Below are 19,773 nucleotides of genomic sequence, written 5' to 3'. Positions count from 1 at the left end.
CAGAAGAACTTGCTTTGACTTTATTTTCCAGCTATTATAAAAAATGTTTCAAGACAGCATGAAAAATGGGTCCCAGGAACATGACGGAACAACAGCCATGTTCAATGATCTGCAGTGATTAACTTCATTACTGGGACTCTTTTGTTGAAGACACATTTAAAGCCAAAGTTAAATACACGTTCACATTCTTACTTCCACAACTGTGTCCACTTGACCTCCAGAAATTTAGTGATTCCTGTTTTTATGCTGTACGTTTATACAGTATTTCTTGTTTGATTATGTTTATTAGTATGGTTTAAAAGATAAAATGACTTGAGAGGAACGTGAGTAGCAAGTTTTCTGGTGTTTTACAAATCAAATCATCCAGTAATTCAAACAAATATTGATTGCATTCCAAGTAAGTTTAGCCGCAGGGCATGTCAGACTTTATTACCTTCTTAAAGACTAATTTCTATTTTTATTAGCAACCAGGTTTTACTTTAAAAACAAACAGATCAGACCAGTGTGAAAAATAATGAACACTCAACTCTGCAGCTGGAATTTAAACTGAAGAATCAAGAAAACAAATACTGAGTAAGACCTGATGGAAATTCTATATTAGTTTTAATAAAGGTAAATAAATCCACAGAAAATCAAGCATCAAGCCTCCTGTTCATGTTTTGCTACGTCACTGATGTATTGGGTTACTGCCGCTCTTCAGATGGAAGGGACTGGAGCTCATCTCTATTGTCCTGTTAGTTAGTGTGGCATCTGAGGAGCGCTCCTGCAAGCAACAGCTGTCGAAGCTCATTACTGGGCTCATTTTATCGGAGCCTGCTATGCAGCTCGTCTACCCGACTCCAAACTCTGCGCCGAGGAAGTGAACATTAGTCGGACTCTCTCACCGACCTTTGCCCCGTCTCGTCAGCTGGTTTGATCTCTGAACTCTCACCCTGTCTGTCGTCTGCTGTTTTCCTTCCCCGCGCATTTTTTTTTTTTTAACTTCTCACCCACATGTTGGAGCTCTGTAATTACAGCTGTCACTCACATATCCTTCCTCATACACATTTTGTTTTCATTCTCCAAAAATCCACTCAGAGTCACGAACTGAGCAGATGAAGAAGAAGGAGAAAAAAAAACTCTTAAAGTCATTTCCCAGTTTGACTTGCTGAAGGTCAGTCTGGGAAAGAGCCAGCATTTTTGGTAATTGGGGAGCGTGTGTGTGTGTGTGTGTGTGTGTGTGAGTGTGTGTGTGTGTACAAGTAATTGAAAACGCTTTTTCCTCTCATAGCTTGAGGTCTTGCGATGCGAGATGAAGATTAAAACTGGATGTAGTGTAATTGTGCCATTGTGTGCAGGCCTGGTTTCTCCTGCTGTACTCTTACTGCCAGCACCTTTCTTCAACCGTTTCCAGCGATTGCTCTTTTGATCAGCAATTTGCGTCCTGATCAAAACACGAGCTCTCCAGATTAGAAACAAGGCACGATCCAATTGTTTTGCCTCCCACACTCTGATCATCCACGCCTGAGGAACCTGGCAGGATAAATGAGTTGAATTGCTCTTTAAAATCAGATTTTTGGACATTTTCCTTGCTGTAACAACCTGTTGACAGCCTTATACGGCTTGTTTTTATGTTGTTTGTGTTTTCCTGTTGCTTTACTGTCTCCTGGCTTGTTGTTGTGAGCTTTATCGCTCTCGTGTTGTGTTATTACTTTTATACTTCCTTGTAAAATCACCCTCTGCCGCCGCGTTGTTTCTTAATTTTTCCTTACGTGCGTCACGGCTGTTCTCCTTCCAAATGGCCTAGATAGTATTTAGGAAACTCAACAGGTTCGAGACTTCTTTGAAACACAACGAGCTTAGAGTTTGAGCACAAGACCAAAATCTGTTTTTATATGACCAAAATGTGGAGTACACATAAATAAATGTGAGCGTTGATGCTCAGGCACAGACCACAGGGCGGTAATGAGGACCAGCGACAGACATCGGTGGGAGCGTTCAGGTTATGAGGAGGGGGTTTTCTCCGTTTTGGGGGTTTCTGTTGGCTCCTGATGTGTTTCTCAGATTTTCCCCAGTTTTCTTAGCAGCGGTTTGACAGAGGAAGAGGGAGGGACAGAGCGAGGAATGAACGTGGAGTGGGAAGGACTCGAGGGGGCTGGGGGCGGCTGAATGAATCCCAGCCGGATGGTAATGGCGGGGTCGGCGCTGCGGCCAATTTAGCCTCTTTGCTGCTTCGTCCCTGCCCAACACTTGGCAAAGAGAGAGATAGAACAAGAGAGGGATGAAAGGAGGAGTGGGTGGGAGCACGCGGAGAGCAAAGATGGGGAATGCGAGTGGAGTCAAAATGAGAGACAGATTAAAGAAGGGGGGTTGTGAGCAGAGGAGAAGGCGCGTCTGGAAAGAAGAAAATAAAACTCTGAGTGAAGTACAAGGCCGTAAATGAAGCGCAGAGAGGGGGGGGTTCACTTTCTTCAAGAGAAACTTTCTAAGTCTCCCCGGGAGTCCACTCATGAGGAGTTTTTGAATTTTAGGACCACGTTGAGCCAACGTTGTGTCGAGGTTGTCTCACCGTTTCGCTCCCTCCCTCCCTCTCTCTCCCAGGATTAATTATGGGGTGTCTGTCACAGCCGACGGCTCTCCCGCACTCCCTCGCTCCCACTGGTGCATTGTGGGAGAGCGACCGACAGGTAGCAAAAAAGGTAGTTTGTGTGTCTGTGTGATGTCTGGAGAAGTTTTGACATGGTGCAATGTGTTCAAGACTCAATCCAGTCATAAAATTACATTATTCTGCTGTGTTATATTGCTCTTGTCATAGCAACAAACAAACAAAATAATCTTTGTCGGGTGGACACACACACACACACAGTGTTAACACAAACTGTCACATATCTCAGTTTGTTATTGTCATGTTAAAGCAGCCATTCCACAACAATACATGTATTTGCTTTATTTACTGTTAGCATTAGTTAGCATAGCTTAGCCTAGCATAAAGACTGAACAACATTTTATAAATAATTTTTCTGATTCTTACAAAATGCAAAGAGAAACAGGAAAATGTTTTTGCTAAGCTAAGCTAACTACCCCGAGGACCAGCTTCATATTTAGTGTAAAGAGTAAATCCCATAATATCAATTAATTAATTGATAAATTATTACCTATTCCCTAAAACTCCTTTAGTCACGCTCATAGGTAAAAAGAAGTAAAGAATATTTTTATTTAGGATGATATTCTGTTTTCACCCTTGTGAGCGCAGTCATCAGTATCACTTTTGTTCTGTTGGCTTTAAGCTTCTTTCCCGTTCAGATAACTGAATTAAAGCTTCACTGCCTTTTCCAGACGACATGCTACTGAGTATTAAAGGTAGTGGAGGTTAGTTCAACCGAGCGCACTGACAAAGGCACTATTGTCATGACAAGTGAGTGGAGCACCTTAATTTAGAAACTCCATCTGTAACGTGTTCCCACCCTTTGAGAAGTGGACACGATTGGGGGAGGTTGTGGGGGGCAGGAGGGGCAGATGGGGGCGCTGTGCTTTATCACAATTTTTAATGAGAATTTATTAATAGGTTTTCATCGAAGGCTGCGGTTGGAAGGGGAAGCTGAGTGATGCTAATATCGTAGAGTGTACTCTGCATCCTCTCATCTGCGTCTTGTGCTGTTAGTGGCCCTTTAGGTCACGTCCACTTAGCGCTTCCTGTCACCCATTTTTGTCCCCTTCCTGCCTCCGTCCGTCCGGCCAGTCCTGCTGCTTTTATTCCTGGGCAGAAGAAGAAAAGACATCGGTTGTCTTCTAAATTCAGCCTTGCCATTTGCTCATTCACCAGGAGCTGCCGAACTGATGCCAGCACGCGTGCAGCACGAGCATGTTGTGAAGGCGTGCGTGCGTGCGTCAGGTAGAAATGTTCTTCCACGCCTCCGCAAATACAGCAACCAATGCCAGTGCAAAAAAAAAAAAAAAAACGTGCAAAGATTGGTCCTCGGGACACACAAACTCACACACACTCCTACACACTGTCCCCTCTGCTGCTCTCTGTGAAATCACTCATTGCCACCGTGCTCCTCCAAAAATAACACTGATAATTAATTTCCGTTGTGAAATGATTCGTCTGTGGACCGACTGGCTTTCATATTTCACTGCATCGATTCCACCAGCCGGCTCGCGTGCGCCGCATTAGTCAGAAGGAGAGGGAGAGCGAGAGAAAAACAGACTCAGAGAGCGCGACAGTGGGGGAGTTAAGTCAATTACCACCGCGTATGTTTGAAAGCAACACAAAAAAACACATTAATTACAATAGAGCTGACATGTAAATTTGGATTGATGAGCAGGGGAGTTTGTGTCACATATCTGTGGAGTGGCTTTAATATAGACCTACAGTGTTTGGGTTTTTTTTTTTTTTTTTTAGTTTCTACTTCAAAGTAGAAACTTAATAACAGGGTCCAAAGCAAACTTTGTCTAAAGTTATTGAGTGGGTGCCATAAAGTCCTGCTGTTAGCAGCAGGCTCGGGCTCTGTGCCACTTCCAGCTGATTCGACATATGAATGGGAAAGAAATCTGCCGGCCTATTGGATTTCAGTTAACGCACTGCATTAACTGAGGTGAAATTGGATCCTGGCTCGCTGAAAAGGACAGGACATTAAAAGGGAATTTAAGAAGCCTCAGCCCCCAATCAATTGACAACCCAGTCAATTACACGTTTACATCTTTGCTATTTGAATATATGAAAAGAATTAATTACCATTAGGACATTGGAGATTTCATCTGAGGCATACTGTCAGTGTAATGGTCAGTTCTGCTCCCATTTTCCAACAGCAACCACAATAGATATTAGTGTAACTCTGTACCTGCTTAGCATTTGCCTTCCAACCACCACTGGTAATAACATCAGCTCTCTCCTCACTTTTCCTCCTGCGTAGGTCCTCCGTCGGCACCCATCCACCTCATCTCCAATGTGAACGAGACGTCTGTGAACCTGGAGTGGAGCCCGCCCAGGAGCTCAGGGGGACGCCAGGACTTGACTTACAACGTGGTGTGTAAGCGCTGCGGGCCAGATGGCCGCCGCTGTCAGCCCTGCGGTAACGGCATCCACTTCAGTCCGCAGCAGCTGAGCCTGAAGGGAACCAGGGTGTCCATCAACGAGCTGCAGGCCCACACCAACTACACCTTCGAGGTGTGGGCGGTGAACGGGGTGTCGCCCCAGAGCCCCGGGCCAGAGCAGGCCGTGTCGGTGACCGTCACCACCAACCAGGCCGGTAAGACCACTGAAGTGTTTCGATGGACGCCAATGGAGGTTAAAGGTTTCACATTGATAAATAAGCATAATGTTGCTCTGAACTGTTGACCACTTGGCCCGATGCATTGGCATTCCAATATTTTCTCAATCCTACTGATGATGCCGTCGGATCCTCATGAGACGCTCCAGATTCCATGGTTGTTATGCAAGATATGGATTTTCTGGCCTCATCGGGATCTTCATCCAGGTCCAAGAGGTATTAGAGTAAATGGGACTGACCAAACATGAGCGCCCTTTCATTCCATGGCTGCAGATAATAGGTATGTCTGATGGTTAGCCAGCAGTTCTGCATTAGTGCACATGGTATATTAAACTATTAAACTGTATCGATTATGCAGCTGAATTTAAGATGTCTCTGGCGGTTTGCTGTCAAAATCCAACTCGGCCTCTTCACTTGTCTGCGCATCTGAACGAGAGCATGTATGATGGAGAAGCCTTGCAGTTGTGTGCGCAGTCTTATGTTTGATGCACAGCCCAGGTTTGTTCCACTCTGCACTTTATTTATTTTTTTGAGTGGTAGGGGGGCATTCAGCGTGTCAAAACATGTTTATTAAATCTGTGAATAATTTGGGTGAAGGCTGGGTGATTACTGAGGAGGATGATGGATTCTCTGCAGTGGGGAAATGATTTTCTGCAATATTTCACTTGAGTTTTGCATAATTAGGCATGAGAAGCCGAGGCTGAAGATAGGGGCAACGTGCTATATTTAGCGCTGGAGCTGATGAATTAGATGAGTTGTATTGATCTGTGAAGGCTTCATTACAAATGCTGCCGGAATGTGCGTGTTTGTGTACGCGTCTGTGTGTCGGTGTAATTATTCTAGTTGAATACACCCATGAATACGGCCTCTACTCCAGAGCTGGAGAAGAGCCCTCTAGCCTGGGGTTGCGTTCAAAGCCTCCTGTTGTTTTGTCATTTAGCCATTTTGTAACTGGTTGTTGTGCTAATGGATTTTATGACCCCGGCCCTTTCTGTTCATCCCTCCCTTTTCTCCTCCGCTTACAGCCGATCGTTACCTTGGTCCTCTTAACTGCTCTGCTCCTGGGTGGTAAGCTAAGTGGCCCTTTGTGTTGTCTTTTTCTTTTCTTATCACTAATTTCACTCCCCGGGAAAAGCGAATATCTTGAAAAGGGCTTGGACTTGGCAATTTGAGGACACAGCAGTTTGATATATCAGCTGGGGTCGGGATGATAGAGATGAATGGATGCACAGCCTGTAGGAGAGCAGCGAGTTCCTGCCAGACAGGCATGTGTGGGAGCTGTAATGGAGCACACCCTTGAGTCCGAGCTGTGGGCTCATGTCAGAACGGTTACACGGATGTGCAGTTGCATGCTCTCACAAACGGCTTCATACAAAGACAGAGCAACACACGCACCCACGCACACACACATGCACACACAGCGATGTCCCCCAGAGTCTCCTCGGGGCTAATCTGCTAACTTCAAGTTGTAAGAAATAGATGATGTTGCCTTTGGCTTGTCAGTGTTGCATGTTTCACAAGTGTTACCCAGGATTAGTTATATGATGCTTGCAGCTGGAACCTCCATTAGAGTAACACACACATGCACACTGCACACGGGAGGGACAAAATGTCACACAAAATGTTTGTATGATCTACATTTCTCCCTCTCAAACAGTCTCTTATATGTGTGCGACTCATAATTTGTGAATGTGTGTGTGTGTGTGTGTGTGTTAAAGTGAAGAGCTACAGACTGATTGGATTTCGTCCTGCTAATTCTCAGTAGGGGCTTTGGAAGATCTGGTTTCAGCCGCTGGTAATCCAGCCAGTCATCTGCGGCTGTCCCTCTCTGTATCGCCTCCCCTCACCCAGACACCGTGGATTACACATTTATTATGATAGATTTATTAGGATTTATAAGTGCTGTGGAAAAGACGGCCCCCTCCCCTCGCCTCCGCCTTTCCATAAAAGTTCACAGTTCTGCTGGGGAAGGAGTGAGGTAGGTAGGCAGGTTGGAAGGGAGGAACGCTTGAGCTGAAAGGAAAGTGGATGAAGCTCAGAGACAAAAATTAAGACATGAATGTTGGTGATTGTGTGACTGGGCATGCATCTGATGTGTGTGTGTGTGTCTGTACGATGAGGTCAGATTCCACATTTCACCATGAACAATTCCACCGTCGTAAATCAGCCTGGCTGTGTGTGTGTGTGTGTGTGTGTGTGTGTGTGTGTAGGGGCGGGGGGAATAACCCTTTCACCCTGGCTGCCTTGGACGGGGTGGGGAAGAGGGGCAGGATGGTCAGGCTTTGAACTGACCCCTGGCTGTAAATGGATGTTTTCCTCTTTTATGGAGAAGCACTGTGTGTGTGTGTGTGAGAAATAGGGAAACAGAGAGTCAGAGTGAGAGGTGTTTATGTCTCCATCCAAAATACTTGGCAAGCCGAGGTGACTAAAAGTGAATTAGTGCATGAGAGAGTGTGTGTGTGGGCATGTCTGTCAGCAGATGTGTGTGTGTGAGTTTCCATCTCTCTGGGAAACTGGACAGACATACATGTGGAAATGTGATGGGAGAAGACTTTATTGGTGGTGGGGGTGCTGAGTATCTTGTACGCATGAGCCATTTTCTCGACACCCTGAAAAACGGCTCCCTCCGCGGCTATTTTTCCTCTGCGGCAGCAAAATTGAGCGACTCCAATCTGGCAACCAGGCTCCAATCTGGCAACCACATGTGCACCACGGCCTCTGTCTCTTTTAATGTCAAACTGTAATCAACCACATACCCGTTCAGCCGCTGTAGTGCCGACCACAGCTGCTCCACGCTGCGCAAATACATGCTCGAAAAGACAAACTCGCTCAACTCAACAAACTGGGGCTGTGTGCAGAAACAAAATCTCACACACACAAAAAAAAGCCTCACAATCTACTACCCCTGGGAGGGGTAAATTGTGTGTATTTCTGCCAGGTTTGACTCATTATTATGTATGCATAGGTAGCATGATTGAGGTGTTCACTGTCTGTGTGTGATAAAGGGACTAGGTGTGTGTGTGAATTTCAATCTTTCTGTTTGTGTAATGAAGTCCTTCATGTTGCTGGGCAAGTGTGTGTGTGTGTGTGTGTGCGTGCAGGCTGTGAAGAATGTTTTTTTTTGTTCGTTGTATTTTTTTCTTTTTTGGAGCGCACAATTCTGAAATGAGATCTGAATATTCATTGCATTTATCATTTATTATTCCACTAACGTTTTGTAGCCCACACTTTCAGCAGACAGTCAGATCTGCCCCACATTTTTAAATTCACTCACGGAGGTGCCAGCTAGTCTAGCGTGCTCCACCTAAATCACAGCCCCAAGTTCAACTTTTCTTTACTCAGGTTTTGCCCTTGCACCAGTTTTGACAATATTTTAAATATGTATGTGTATCGGTTTGCTTTCTAGTCATCCCTCAGACTAATTCATCTGTAACAAGTCATAAACTTGGCCTTGATGGATTGCTTATTTTGTTCCTGGGCTGCTGCCTCACATTGTGAACCTCAGAGGGGACCACTCAGAAAATCACTCATCTTTATCCACACATTAGTTGAGGTAAAAATAAAAACGCAACAAGAGGAGCGAAACATGATTAAAACGCCATATCTGTCATCTTTGGTGGGGGGGAAGATGGATGTGTGTGTTACCTTAGGGGAACGAAGGCCTCTGACCCCTCAGGGGTATTCTCTCTGAGCCGGAGCGTTCTCTGTCGGCCCCAGGGGGGCCCTCAAATTGGCTTTCGCTGCTGGGTAAGATTGATCGGAGGGATACAAATGGCCGCCGTCTAATTGTTTAACGGAGATGCAACACATTAGGGCAACAGGATGACACAACCTTGGGTTAATCTATTTACCAAGAGATGTCTGCAATCCCATCCCACTCTATCTCCATCTCACTCCCCCCGCTCTCAGCCAGTCACAAACCTTCCAGCTCACCTCCCGCCGCTTCTTCACCCGCAGCTGAAACTCTATCTGTGGCTGGTGCTTGAATTCCAGGCCCGTTTGAACTCAATCCCCAGCTAAAAGCAGGGTTTTGTTAGCGTTAGCTCCAAGGCTAGGCTCCCTGGAGCCCCCGGTCAAAGTGATGAGAATGTATATAGTGTCAAAGATAATCCAATCATAATCGGTGGACCACGAAGCCCTCATTAATCATCCCACTGTAATTTTTTAAAAGGGCAGATGGCCTGGAGTGAATAAGGTTACAGTATCGCTGAGAATCAGAGGTCAAAGTTTTACTCCTTCTGAGTCTCAACGTGTGAGAACAGATGCCACAATGAAATGATACCTGGGCATCCATGGAAGTGGTTTGTGTGTGTGTGGTGCTTTATTCCGGGTTTGTGGGGAGAAGTGAGGTTATTTGGTTGCTGCAGGTGTTTGAACGATACTCTTGCGTTCATCATGCGCTGTCTTTTAGTCCTGGGGATTTCTGCTCATCCATGTAGGGCTTTGTTGTGGGTCCATATCTCCACCTGTCCTCATGTATCTTCTTCATTCCTCAAAGCACAGGCTGCACAGGAGCGTTTCTCTTTACAACACTATCTCTCCCATGCTTATGGATTTCTCGTTGTCGCATCGAGTGTGTATGATCCAATTTTGGCGTTGTCACCACCCCTGAAGATAGAGGCTTGATTTGTGCAGCTGTGACACTCCGGGTGGGAGGAGACGAGCGTGAGCCGTTATCTGTGCTTTAACCTTCACATGTTAAAGGCGTCTGAACGCAGATAGCACGGCTGCTTGAAATATGGCCTCATTATCAGCTGCAGCAGGAAGGGCTTGAGATAAGATCAGCCTCCCGAGCTTTAATGAAAACCAATTGATTTGATTTGCCCCCACTCCCCCTCAAAAAAAGCAAAGGCAGTGAGCTAATTTTCTGCTTTTTGAGGCAGACTTTGTTGCCATGTAAGGTTTCCCAGGGTGACCTGGGAATCTGCAGAAAATTAAGCCAGGCATCATTTTGCCAGCTTGTAAGATGCGAACATCAGCCAAGAGGAAATGGGATCAGTTTTACAGAGAGCAACCATTAGTTCAGAAATATTAGAACATCCGCACCCCTCTACATTTTAGTTTGGCAATTAAGCCACATGGCTGAACACGGCTCTGTAACGCCTGCGCTTTTGAACGGAAGCCAAGTTCAAGGACGACTGGAAGCGATTGCCATGTGACCTGGCCCGATGTTTGAGTCTCCCAGCAGGAGCACAAAGTCTGGGATTTAGGAGAGCAACACAAAACAGACTCACAGTCTCCAAGGCTGAAAGCAAGCCGAGGACAGGGAGATAGAAATGGACTAAAATTGTTTTTCTTTCTTTCTTTCCCCCCTCCCTCTTTTTCTTTGACCGTCTTTGTAGCTCCCTCTCCGGTGACTTCCATCCAGGCGAAGGATATCACGAGACACACCATCTCTCTGGCCTGGCAGCCGCCGGATAGAGCCAACGGGGTCATCTTGGAGTATGAAGTCAAGTATTATGAGAAGGTGAGGAGTTGATGATGTAAAGTCTTTGACAGAAAACCCAAACCGGCCTATTTTCTTTTCCGTCCGTCTCACAGTTTTCGTTCCTCCTCAGGACCAAAATGAAAGAAGTTACAGGATCATAAAAACATCATCAAGAAACACTGACATTAAGGGCCTCACCCCCCTCACTTCCTACGTGTTCCATGTCCGGGCTCGCACAGCGGCGGGCTACGGGGAATTCAGCGGACCGTTTGAGTTCATGACCAACTCCGGTGAGTTCAGCGCCGCCGCCCATACTCTGCCTCGCCTTAGCGACAATCAAAGCGAGGCCCGGTGCCAGCACCACTGCACCTCGCTTCTGCAAAATCCCGCTGTGAGAGCATCTTTTACAAATTTGTCTTTTTCATTGTAGTCATTAATCAATATAGCTGTCATCTATAAAAGATAGATGATATTCTGCTTCAGCACCTGACTGGCAACCCGAGAAGCTTCCATTATTCACGTTGCAGTGACGCGCCAGCTAAGGTTCAACTTATATGGGTTTTTGAAGAATGATACAGTTTCTGACGTTTATAGTTGGAAGGTGCTGAAAGCTGCTGTTCGTTTCTCGTAAGGGGCCTCAGAGATGTGAGCGTCGTAACGCCAAAAAATAGGTATTCATTGTTTCCACCAGACAGTGAAACTTTGTAAACCTCCCAAGATAACAACATTAACAAGCGCCGACGTGGGTGGACTCTGATCACAATTTAAAATTAGCCCCGGAAACCTCTCTGACCTGCTGGTGGGTCAGTCATTACAGAATTATGCAGTGAATTGTCAAAGCCAACAGAACTTTATTTTAAATTCTAGTGGTGATCCCATTTCTGTTTGGAGCCACAAAAAACACAGAATGTCAGACGAAATGGAATGATCTCAAAAATACTTCTGGGAAAATAAAAGTGGATGTAAAAAAAAAAAAAAATCCCGCATTTTACAGTTTTCCTGTGTTTTATTTGAAACACTCTTATCCGTAACGACATATATTTGTGGTTTTAAGGCCCAAAGACCATCTCAGTGTGGTTTTATATATCCTCTCTCAGGCTCCCATTTGAAAGTGCAGTTTGATGAGCCAATCAGAAGAGAGGATCTGCACCTCTCCTCTGATTGGCTGGCTGTTGTCTGAGTAATTCAATAAAAAAATAAATGCTCATGACGGCTGGTTTCACGGCTCAGTTTCCGAATGCAGGTTGTGAGCATTTCTCTGTGGACTGAGCACTTTCATACTTTCACACTCTTCCTGTAGATCTCATATCAACAAAAACTCCTGGGACATTTAAGGGGTGGGAACGAATTCAGTCAGCTCAATAATACGTTATTAACAAAACACAGGCTTTTATTAACATCCATAATTTCGCTCAGTAAATGTTATTCCACGTCACGCTGACTGTTGCTGACAGATTGCGATGTAAAAGGTTGCTGAGATGCTCTGGAGGCCCAGGTGTCCCCTTTTGTAATGTAGATAGAGACAGCAGCGCATAATAATGACACGGTCAAGCTCACACCCTAATGGGCCGTCATTGTCCCTCAATGGAGCATGCAAAACAGAAGAATTTACGGGGGGGTTGTAAAATAGAGGAAAAGGAAGCAAGGACAAACATTGTGTGTGTGTGTTGGAGAGATGGGGATTGGTAGGGGGTCCCATGACTTTGACAAACACACAATCCGCACTGCTTCTTCGTGTGCAGCAGCTCAGTCTCCATCTAACCTTCCTCCCTTCCTTTTTCCACAGTCCCGGCTCCCATTATCGGCGACGGGGCCAACTCCACGGTGTTACTGGTGTCAGTGGTGGGCAGCGTTGTGCTCCTCATCATCCTCATCAGCGCTTTCGTCATCAGCCGAAGGTGAGCGTTATCCCTCTCCGCCCCCCGTTCTGTCCCTTCTGCTTCCCGTCTCTCCTTCTTTCCTCCCAGGTGATGGATGTCTTGCTTAGCCACAGGAAAAGTAGCTGTCGGGCAATGGACGTCACTCAAAACACACAAACACACACACAATCACATACACACACACTCAGCCAGACAGCTAGCGCAACTTGCTCACGTCGGATGAGTGATGACTCGCCACACCGGAGACGTGATTGACAGCTCCGACAGCAGAAGAGATGCAATCAGTGACCCCTCGCTCCCTGTCCTCTGCATCCATCTCCGGCTCCCCGCATCCCTCCATCTCTCAGCTAGTGGCTGTAATCCTGACCGCTAGTTATTTTCTCCTGCTGCGCCTTGCCAACTGCCGTGAAGAGAATGAGAGAGGGGGGAAGAAAAAAAGAGGCAGAGGAAGCGAGGATGGTGATGGTGGTGGTGGGGGGGGGCAATGAGATAAGCGGGCAATGAAAAGCAGGAGATAGAATACAGAGACGGAGACGGAGAGGCATCAGGTGGATTTGCAGTGACCCAATCTCAGGGTGTTAACCGGCGAGCAGGACAAAGCACCGTCACAGAGAGAGGATTACATGCAGATGGGCCTTCCTCACCTCTGGGTGTTAACCACACTCCCTCTGTGAGTGTGTGTGTGTTTGTAGGGGTGGCATATGTATAAATATATGTGTGTGTGTGCGCGTGCACATCCCTACATCATGTGTGTGGTGGGACTGTGGAGAAGAGGAGCGTAAGCGGCCTGTTTGTGTGTCTTTTATGAGCAACTGCTGATCCCTTTATGTGTGCTAGTGTGCCTCTTTGTGTACGGAGACCAAATTGCTGTTTGCATGTGTGTATTGGTGCTGAGATGTTGGGGGGTGTTGTTTGTGTGTGTGTGTGTGTCCTCTCTTTTCCATGAGATTGCTTCTCTTCCCAGCCAAGCAGGTGGTTGTCTCTGCCTTTTTTATATGCATGTGGTGGCCACTGTCATTGTGCTGCTGCAGCCATCCTGTGATTGTGAGATGAGAAAAAAAAAGGGGGGGGGGTGGATTGTAATCACGTAGCCGTTTACCATCATTACACAACCACAGAGGAAGACAGTGTCCCCCCCGCCCCACATCTGGTCATTTCCACCACTGACCCGACACATCAGTATGAGGACAGGTGTCAGGCTGCCTGAGGGCTTCAGAGGGATTTAAGTCCATCTTGTCTCAGATTGATTTACAGCGTTTATGCCCGTTTGGTTTCTCCTCTCCATGTTGTTGTTGTTATATGCTCAGTGCCCTTCAGAAACCATTAGTGCTGAAAGATATTTCATACGCACAAACACCGCCGTGTAAAAGCTTTTATTGCAACTAATATACACAACATTACACATTCAAATCTTTACTTCAGTGGAAGTAGCACTGTACTTAAAATTTTAAGACCTCAGATAAAAAGTTCAAATCCTCATAGTTCATATTGTTGCGTTAATATATGTCGTATATTTGCAACACGTTAACAGTGTACTAATGCTGAATCTGATCAGTGTGACTTCAATTTATATACAGCTTCATTTGAAAAGTCACTTTTAACTTCATTCAAATGCTCTGAAAACATAAAGTTTGCCACAAAAAAACATAAAACCATCATACAAAATTATACAACTTATTGCACTTGTAAATGCAAACGACAACTGATGTGTGATGTGTTGGTTTGTTGTGAAGTAACTGATCCAGCTAAAAAAAAACTGGTAAAAAACAATGCAAAGGCATCGTCGTTGGAAAGGAAACTGATCTTTAGTCGAAGTGGATTTTTAACAAGAACATCAGGTTTTCTGGTTAAAGGCTGCTCACTTCGGTGTTCCATCTTTTTATGCAAGGAGATCAAGAAAGCAAATAAGGATTCTCCCCAAATGACGGTGTCTTTAAAGCTCTTATCGGCAGCATTAAGAATAAATCTAAAAGTGCCATTGAACATATCAAAAAATAATTAGAGCAGGGATTCAAAACCAGTTTCTGTTCTCCACGAAATAATTATGTCAAACAGGAACATCAATGCTTCCTCACTGAATGCGTAAATGTTTTTAAGACTTCCTTCAAGTTTTAATTCGAGGATTGTGCTCTACATGATATGCAGTTGATGTGCTTCATGTTGTGGCCCGCTCTCCCTGACCGCCCTGCTTGTTTTTGCCCCCAGAAGGAGTAAATACAGCAAGGCCAAGCAGGACTCCGACGAAGAGAAGCACTTGCATCAAGGTAACTCACAGTTAACTCTCCTGCACGCTCTTATAATTGAAAAAGACATAAGTGCCGTCAGGTGTCTTCGTGTGCACGTGCTTCGAACCACAAATGAAGCCCATAAAACCATAGGGGGGTGAAGAAAACACAAACTATTTTAAAGTTAATGTACTCGCATCCTAACGTGCTCCAAAAACCCTCATTATCAAGTCATCAGCATTGTTATTTGCATTCCGCAAAAATTTGAAGTTAATGAGCTCCATCTTCATTGAAGTCAGCCACAGTGACATGAAACGCAGTGGTGTTAGAGTGTGAGGCGAAGGTATGGAGAGAAGAAAGGAGGAGGAGGAGAGGCTCCACAGAGGAAGGCAGTGTAGCCTGCAGCATGACGAAAATAAAGAACAGATGGAGTTTGGTTGCCGGAATGAATTAACCTTCATTTTTCACTCCCTTCTTTTTCTTTCTTTCTTTCTTAAAAAAAAAAAAAATGTATATATATATATATATTACTCTCTTGTAAACTTTTGTTCCTCAGGCGTGAGAATATACGTTGACCCCTTCACCTACGAGGACCCAAACCAAGCCGTGCGTGAGTTCGCCAAGGAGATCGACGCCTCCTGCATCAAGATTGAGAAAGTTATTGGAATCGGTGAGGAGACACATATTGAGTTTCCGTCAGCTTTCATGAAATCAGTGTTTTGGGGGAGATTCTGCTGTAAAGCATACTTTGGATAAAAGCATCAACCTAATGGGATAACAGCATATTTGGTATTCATTCCATGTAAATACTCTGACGCCAGGATACATTTGCCTGTTAGTGTGTGTGTGACTGCTCATGCACACTGCTTCAGGAAAAAAAAAAACACTAACATTTACTCAGACAATAACATTTGGTTTGCTTCTAGGCAGGTCAATGAGTAAATAAGAAAAAAGAATTAGGGGAGGCTAAATATGTTGTCTGCGCTATTCCTGTGGCCAGAGAAAAGTCATCCAATGACAAAATAATAAAGAAAAAGAATCAATATCCATTTCCCCTCTCTCTCTGCACCAGAGGGTGAGGGGAGGGGGCCGGGCGAGGGATTAGAGAATCTGATCAATGTTTAAAAGGGGACCCCTTCAACCTCCGCACACACACACACGCACACACACACACACACACACACACACACACACACACACACACACACACTAGCAACCACAACCAGTCCAAGCACTATAGAAGTAGCTGGCGTGTTTTCTTTCAGGGGAGTTTGGTGAGGTCTGCAGCGGCCGCCTGAAGATGCCGGGCAAGAGAGAGATCTGCGTGGCCATCAAGACCCTGAAAGCCGGCTACACGGACAAGCAGAGGAGGGACTTCCTGTCCGAGGCCAGCATCATGGGCCAGTTCGACCATCCGAACATCATCCACCTGGAGGGCGTCGTCACCAAATGTACGTTCAGAGTGCTTTGTTTTTTCTTTCTGGTATGTGTGGAGAAAGGTGATGGGTGAGAATTTAATCTCTTTCCAAATGAGGGCACAAACATCATTTGGTGTGTAATTGTTATGCATACCTTATTTTATTTAGGGGGCAGGAACTTGCAATAATGCACACACACACACACACACACACACACACACACACACACACACACATCTATAATATCTTAATAACACGTAGAGGACATTCATTTCTGCTCTCTCCCTGAAGAAAAATACTTAATAAATCATCACAAACTACGTCTGCGGTTCTGGGGTGACTTTGGAGAAGGGTGTGTCGGGACAAACCAAATCTTTACCAACCAAAGTTGTGTGTGTCTGCGTGTTTGTGTGCTGGTGTGTGTTTATCAAGGTATACCACCATTCGTGTGCAATATGTGTGAGGATACCTGTGGTCTCACTTGCACACGCTTGCGTTTCAGCACACGTCTGCTGCGGCCCATCCGAGGTATCCCCAGGTGGGCTTTGTCCAGATGGAAGAGGTCGTGCATCAGTGGGGAGGGGAAGGGTGGAGTTAGAGGTAGCAGGGCAGTTGGGGGCGAGGGTGGATGGGGATGGGGGGGTTTAATGGGCCCAGAAACAGGCCCTGTAGCACAGCACCAGGCTCATTAATCATGGTGTCAGCCGTAAATGTGTTTGGGGTTAGGGAGTGATACCCTATCCCTGCTCTATCTGCTGCTGCATGGCCACAAAACACCGGCCAAATCTCCCTCCTTCTGCCCTTGGCACTCTCTCCTCTCTGTCTCTCCGTGTCTCTCCAGCTTTTACACTTTCCCCCAACACTCTTTGTTTGGCTTGCAGTGTATGTGTGCACGCGCATATCTATATAAATGTGTGTGTGTGTGTGCAACATGCTGGCGTCTGTGCGCTTTTGATTGTGCACATGTGTGATGGCCTGCCTCAGCTCGGGTTAGATGGATGAAGTGCCTTAATGTGTCGTGACACAGTAGCCTGGCTCTATCTGTGCTAGATAACACTGTCTCATGTGTGTACACGCTACAGACACAGATGGATGCACACGTACACTCTTAAAGTGAACAGCAGCACGGGCTGAATTGGTTATCACCTATCAGACCTCTCAGTGTGGGGAATGACCTCTCAGACCACGTGGAGACAGAGCGAGGATGACGGGGGAAAGGCCGGCAGATGAATGGGAGGAAGGGGAAAGAATTCGGACACGAGCCGAACCCAGAGAAGGTGCAAATAGAGACACGGAGAGAAGGCGGCAGGGAGGCGGTTTGGAGCTGATGGATTAGAGGAAAGACAGAGAACAACAGCGGGAGCGACACAGAGAGTGAGAGAAAGCGAAGGGTGGTAGAACCACTGAACCGGTGGCTGGAGAAGAAAGAGACGGAGCGAGACGGAGCGAGAGAGAGATGAAGGAGAAGCAGATGAGCTGCAGCAGGAGCAGTGATGGGAGCTGACATGAAAGGGTGGCGAGCCAAAGCAAGAAGGGCGTCCAATAACTCCCTCCACTCTTAACTTTTGAGAGCTTGACACAAGGTTTGGGCAAATTAGTCCTTCACACTTAAGTGTGTCAGTGGAATCTATTAAAAATCCATTATTTGAATTGCACTCCCTTCTCCATTACAATCAAGTTAAAAGGAATTCTCAATCTGGACTCAGTTTGCTGGCTTGTCCAACGGAGCCAATTAAGCCTTATTAATTATGGAGGAACTCCAAATAGGCACTAAAATACATAAATGTGCAAAAATCTCTCACTAAGGACTGTTGGCTGCAGTCCACCATCTTGAAGCTTGTATATACTTAAATGTTTCTATCATGCTAGTGGGGTAATTAAAATGGTGCCTCCATCAGAGCTCAGAGTCAGATGTAATATGTTGAACGGCTGATTTACATAAGAGCATGTTAATTTAGAAAATATCCGCTTTTAAAAGTAAGTTCTTTGTACGCCACAAACGGCGAGGACTCCAGAGAGCGCTGGCCCGTTGTTCCCTCAGTATTGTCCCCGTCCCCAGTTTTGTTGGCAGGTGATAATCGTCCTGGTGCCGGGGCCCTGGCCCTGAGTTCATTGCCAACGGCGGCGGGGCGTATTCAGTAAACAAGAAATTAACATGCAAATGGTGTGGGAGGAAGAGGGCGGGGCTGGGAAGGCGAGGGCTTAAGGTCGTAGGTCAGACGCTCCTCAGACTTGATTGGGGAGCTGTCAATCACAGCCAGCCCCGGGGCAGGGGCGCGCAACAAAGGGAACAAAGATGGCTGACAAGGAGGGCCCCCTGCTCTCCGCAAACTTTAACTTCACTTCCTCTTTTTTTTTTTGGGCGGGGGGAGGGGGCATCACCAGAGCGCCCCATAATTAATGGAGTGCCAATCACACGGTGGGTAAGGCGGTGACTGACGGCCTCTTGGCACGGTGAACGGCCCGCTGTGGAGTGGAGGAACTTCACCTTCAAGAGCTCGGCCGGCTCGCTGCTTCGGGCGTTCTGCTGGAGCTCAGCTGAACGCTGAGCACGACCTTCCCTGAAGGCATTAGATTTAAGTCAGCGCTCGTCCTCAGCACAATGAGCTTAAGTCCCCCTTAACTGTGACACTTGAAACAGAAAGCGGCAGAGTCCTGGGAGGAATTTGCGGCGGCACTTTTCCGCATGTGTTGTCACCATGGCTGGTTAGGCACCAGCTTGCTGCCGTTTTGGGACAATAACAAGTCGCCCTCCCTTCCTTTCCCTTCCCTTCTTCTTCTCTCTCCCCCTCTCTCTCTCTCTCTCTCTCTCATGTCCCACTGTGCTCCCTCTTCCTAAGAGACAGTGACAGACAGAGACCCACCAGGGAATGTCCACCCTGCACCAGCTCAGATAAAGACACAGACGCTCCCAGAAGAGAGACGGAGAGGCGAAGACAGAGGAATGGGGTGAAAAAGGCCAGAGAGGAGGGGCGGGGACGTGGGGGGGGTGCGTGAGAGAAGGAGGGAAGAAAACAGAAAGCAATAAAGAGGAACTAGCAGGAGAGTGACAGATGTGTCCGAAGTTGGCAGAGGAGACAGAGGGCGAAGGGACGGTGACTTGACAGAAATAGTTAGTTGGGGAGATTCTGGGGGGGTGATGAGCCTTTGGATGAGGCTTTCAACTTCACTTTGGATTTGCATAAACACAACATGCTGTGTGTGTGTGTGTGTGTGTGTGTGTGGGTAACTTGTTTTGGAAAAGATGCCTTTGCATATGCAGGGAAGATAGGAAGAGAGAGATTGGGGGGGGGGGGGGGGGGGGTTGAATCAGGGCAACAGTAATTCTGAGCTAATTAAATCACTACGGGACAGAGATGGATGGTATAGCACACACGCACATACACACACATATTCCCTTGAGATTCCTCCTGCTGTGTCGGCTGTGATGTGCATCATTTACTCCCATAATCATCTGACTTTCACCCCCCCCTCTCTCTCTCCCTCCCCAGGTAAGCCAGTGATGATTATCACGGAGTACATGGAAAACGGATCGCTGGATGCATTCCTGAGGGTCAGTCATGCGTTTCTTTC

At 46.4% G+C, this 19,773-nt stretch overlaps 1 protein-coding gene across 1 annotated transcript in view; it reads left to right on the top strand.

Annotated features, from left to right (window-relative positions):
- Positions 1–19,773, top strand: part of epha4l (eph receptor A4, like) — a 50,818-nt gene that overhangs the window by 23,167 nt on the left and 7,878 nt on the right. The window contains exons 5-12 of the mRNA XM_029516766.1: positions 4,893–5,228; positions 10,592–10,716; positions 10,808–10,967; positions 12,464–12,575; positions 14,763–14,821; positions 15,339–15,452; positions 16,048–16,233; positions 19,692–19,753. Coding sequence (XP_029372626.1) covers positions 4,893–5,228; positions 10,592–10,716; positions 10,808–10,967; positions 12,464–12,575; positions 14,763–14,821; positions 15,339–15,452; positions 16,048–16,233; positions 19,692–19,753 — 1,154 coding nt within the window. The remainder of the gene's footprint in view (positions 1–4,892; positions 5,229–10,591; positions 10,717–10,807; positions 10,968–12,463; positions 12,576–14,762; positions 14,822–15,338; positions 15,453–16,047; positions 16,234–19,691; positions 19,754–19,773) is intronic.

Source organism: Echeneis naucrates, chromosome 13, assembly GCF_900963305.1.
Source record: "Echeneis naucrates chromosome 13, fEcheNa1.1, whole genome shotgun sequence".
NCBI classification, from domain to species: Eukaryota; Metazoa; Chordata; class Actinopteri; order Carangiformes; family Echeneidae; genus Echeneis; species Echeneis naucrates.
This window is presented reverse-complemented; position numbering and strand designations above follow the sequence as displayed.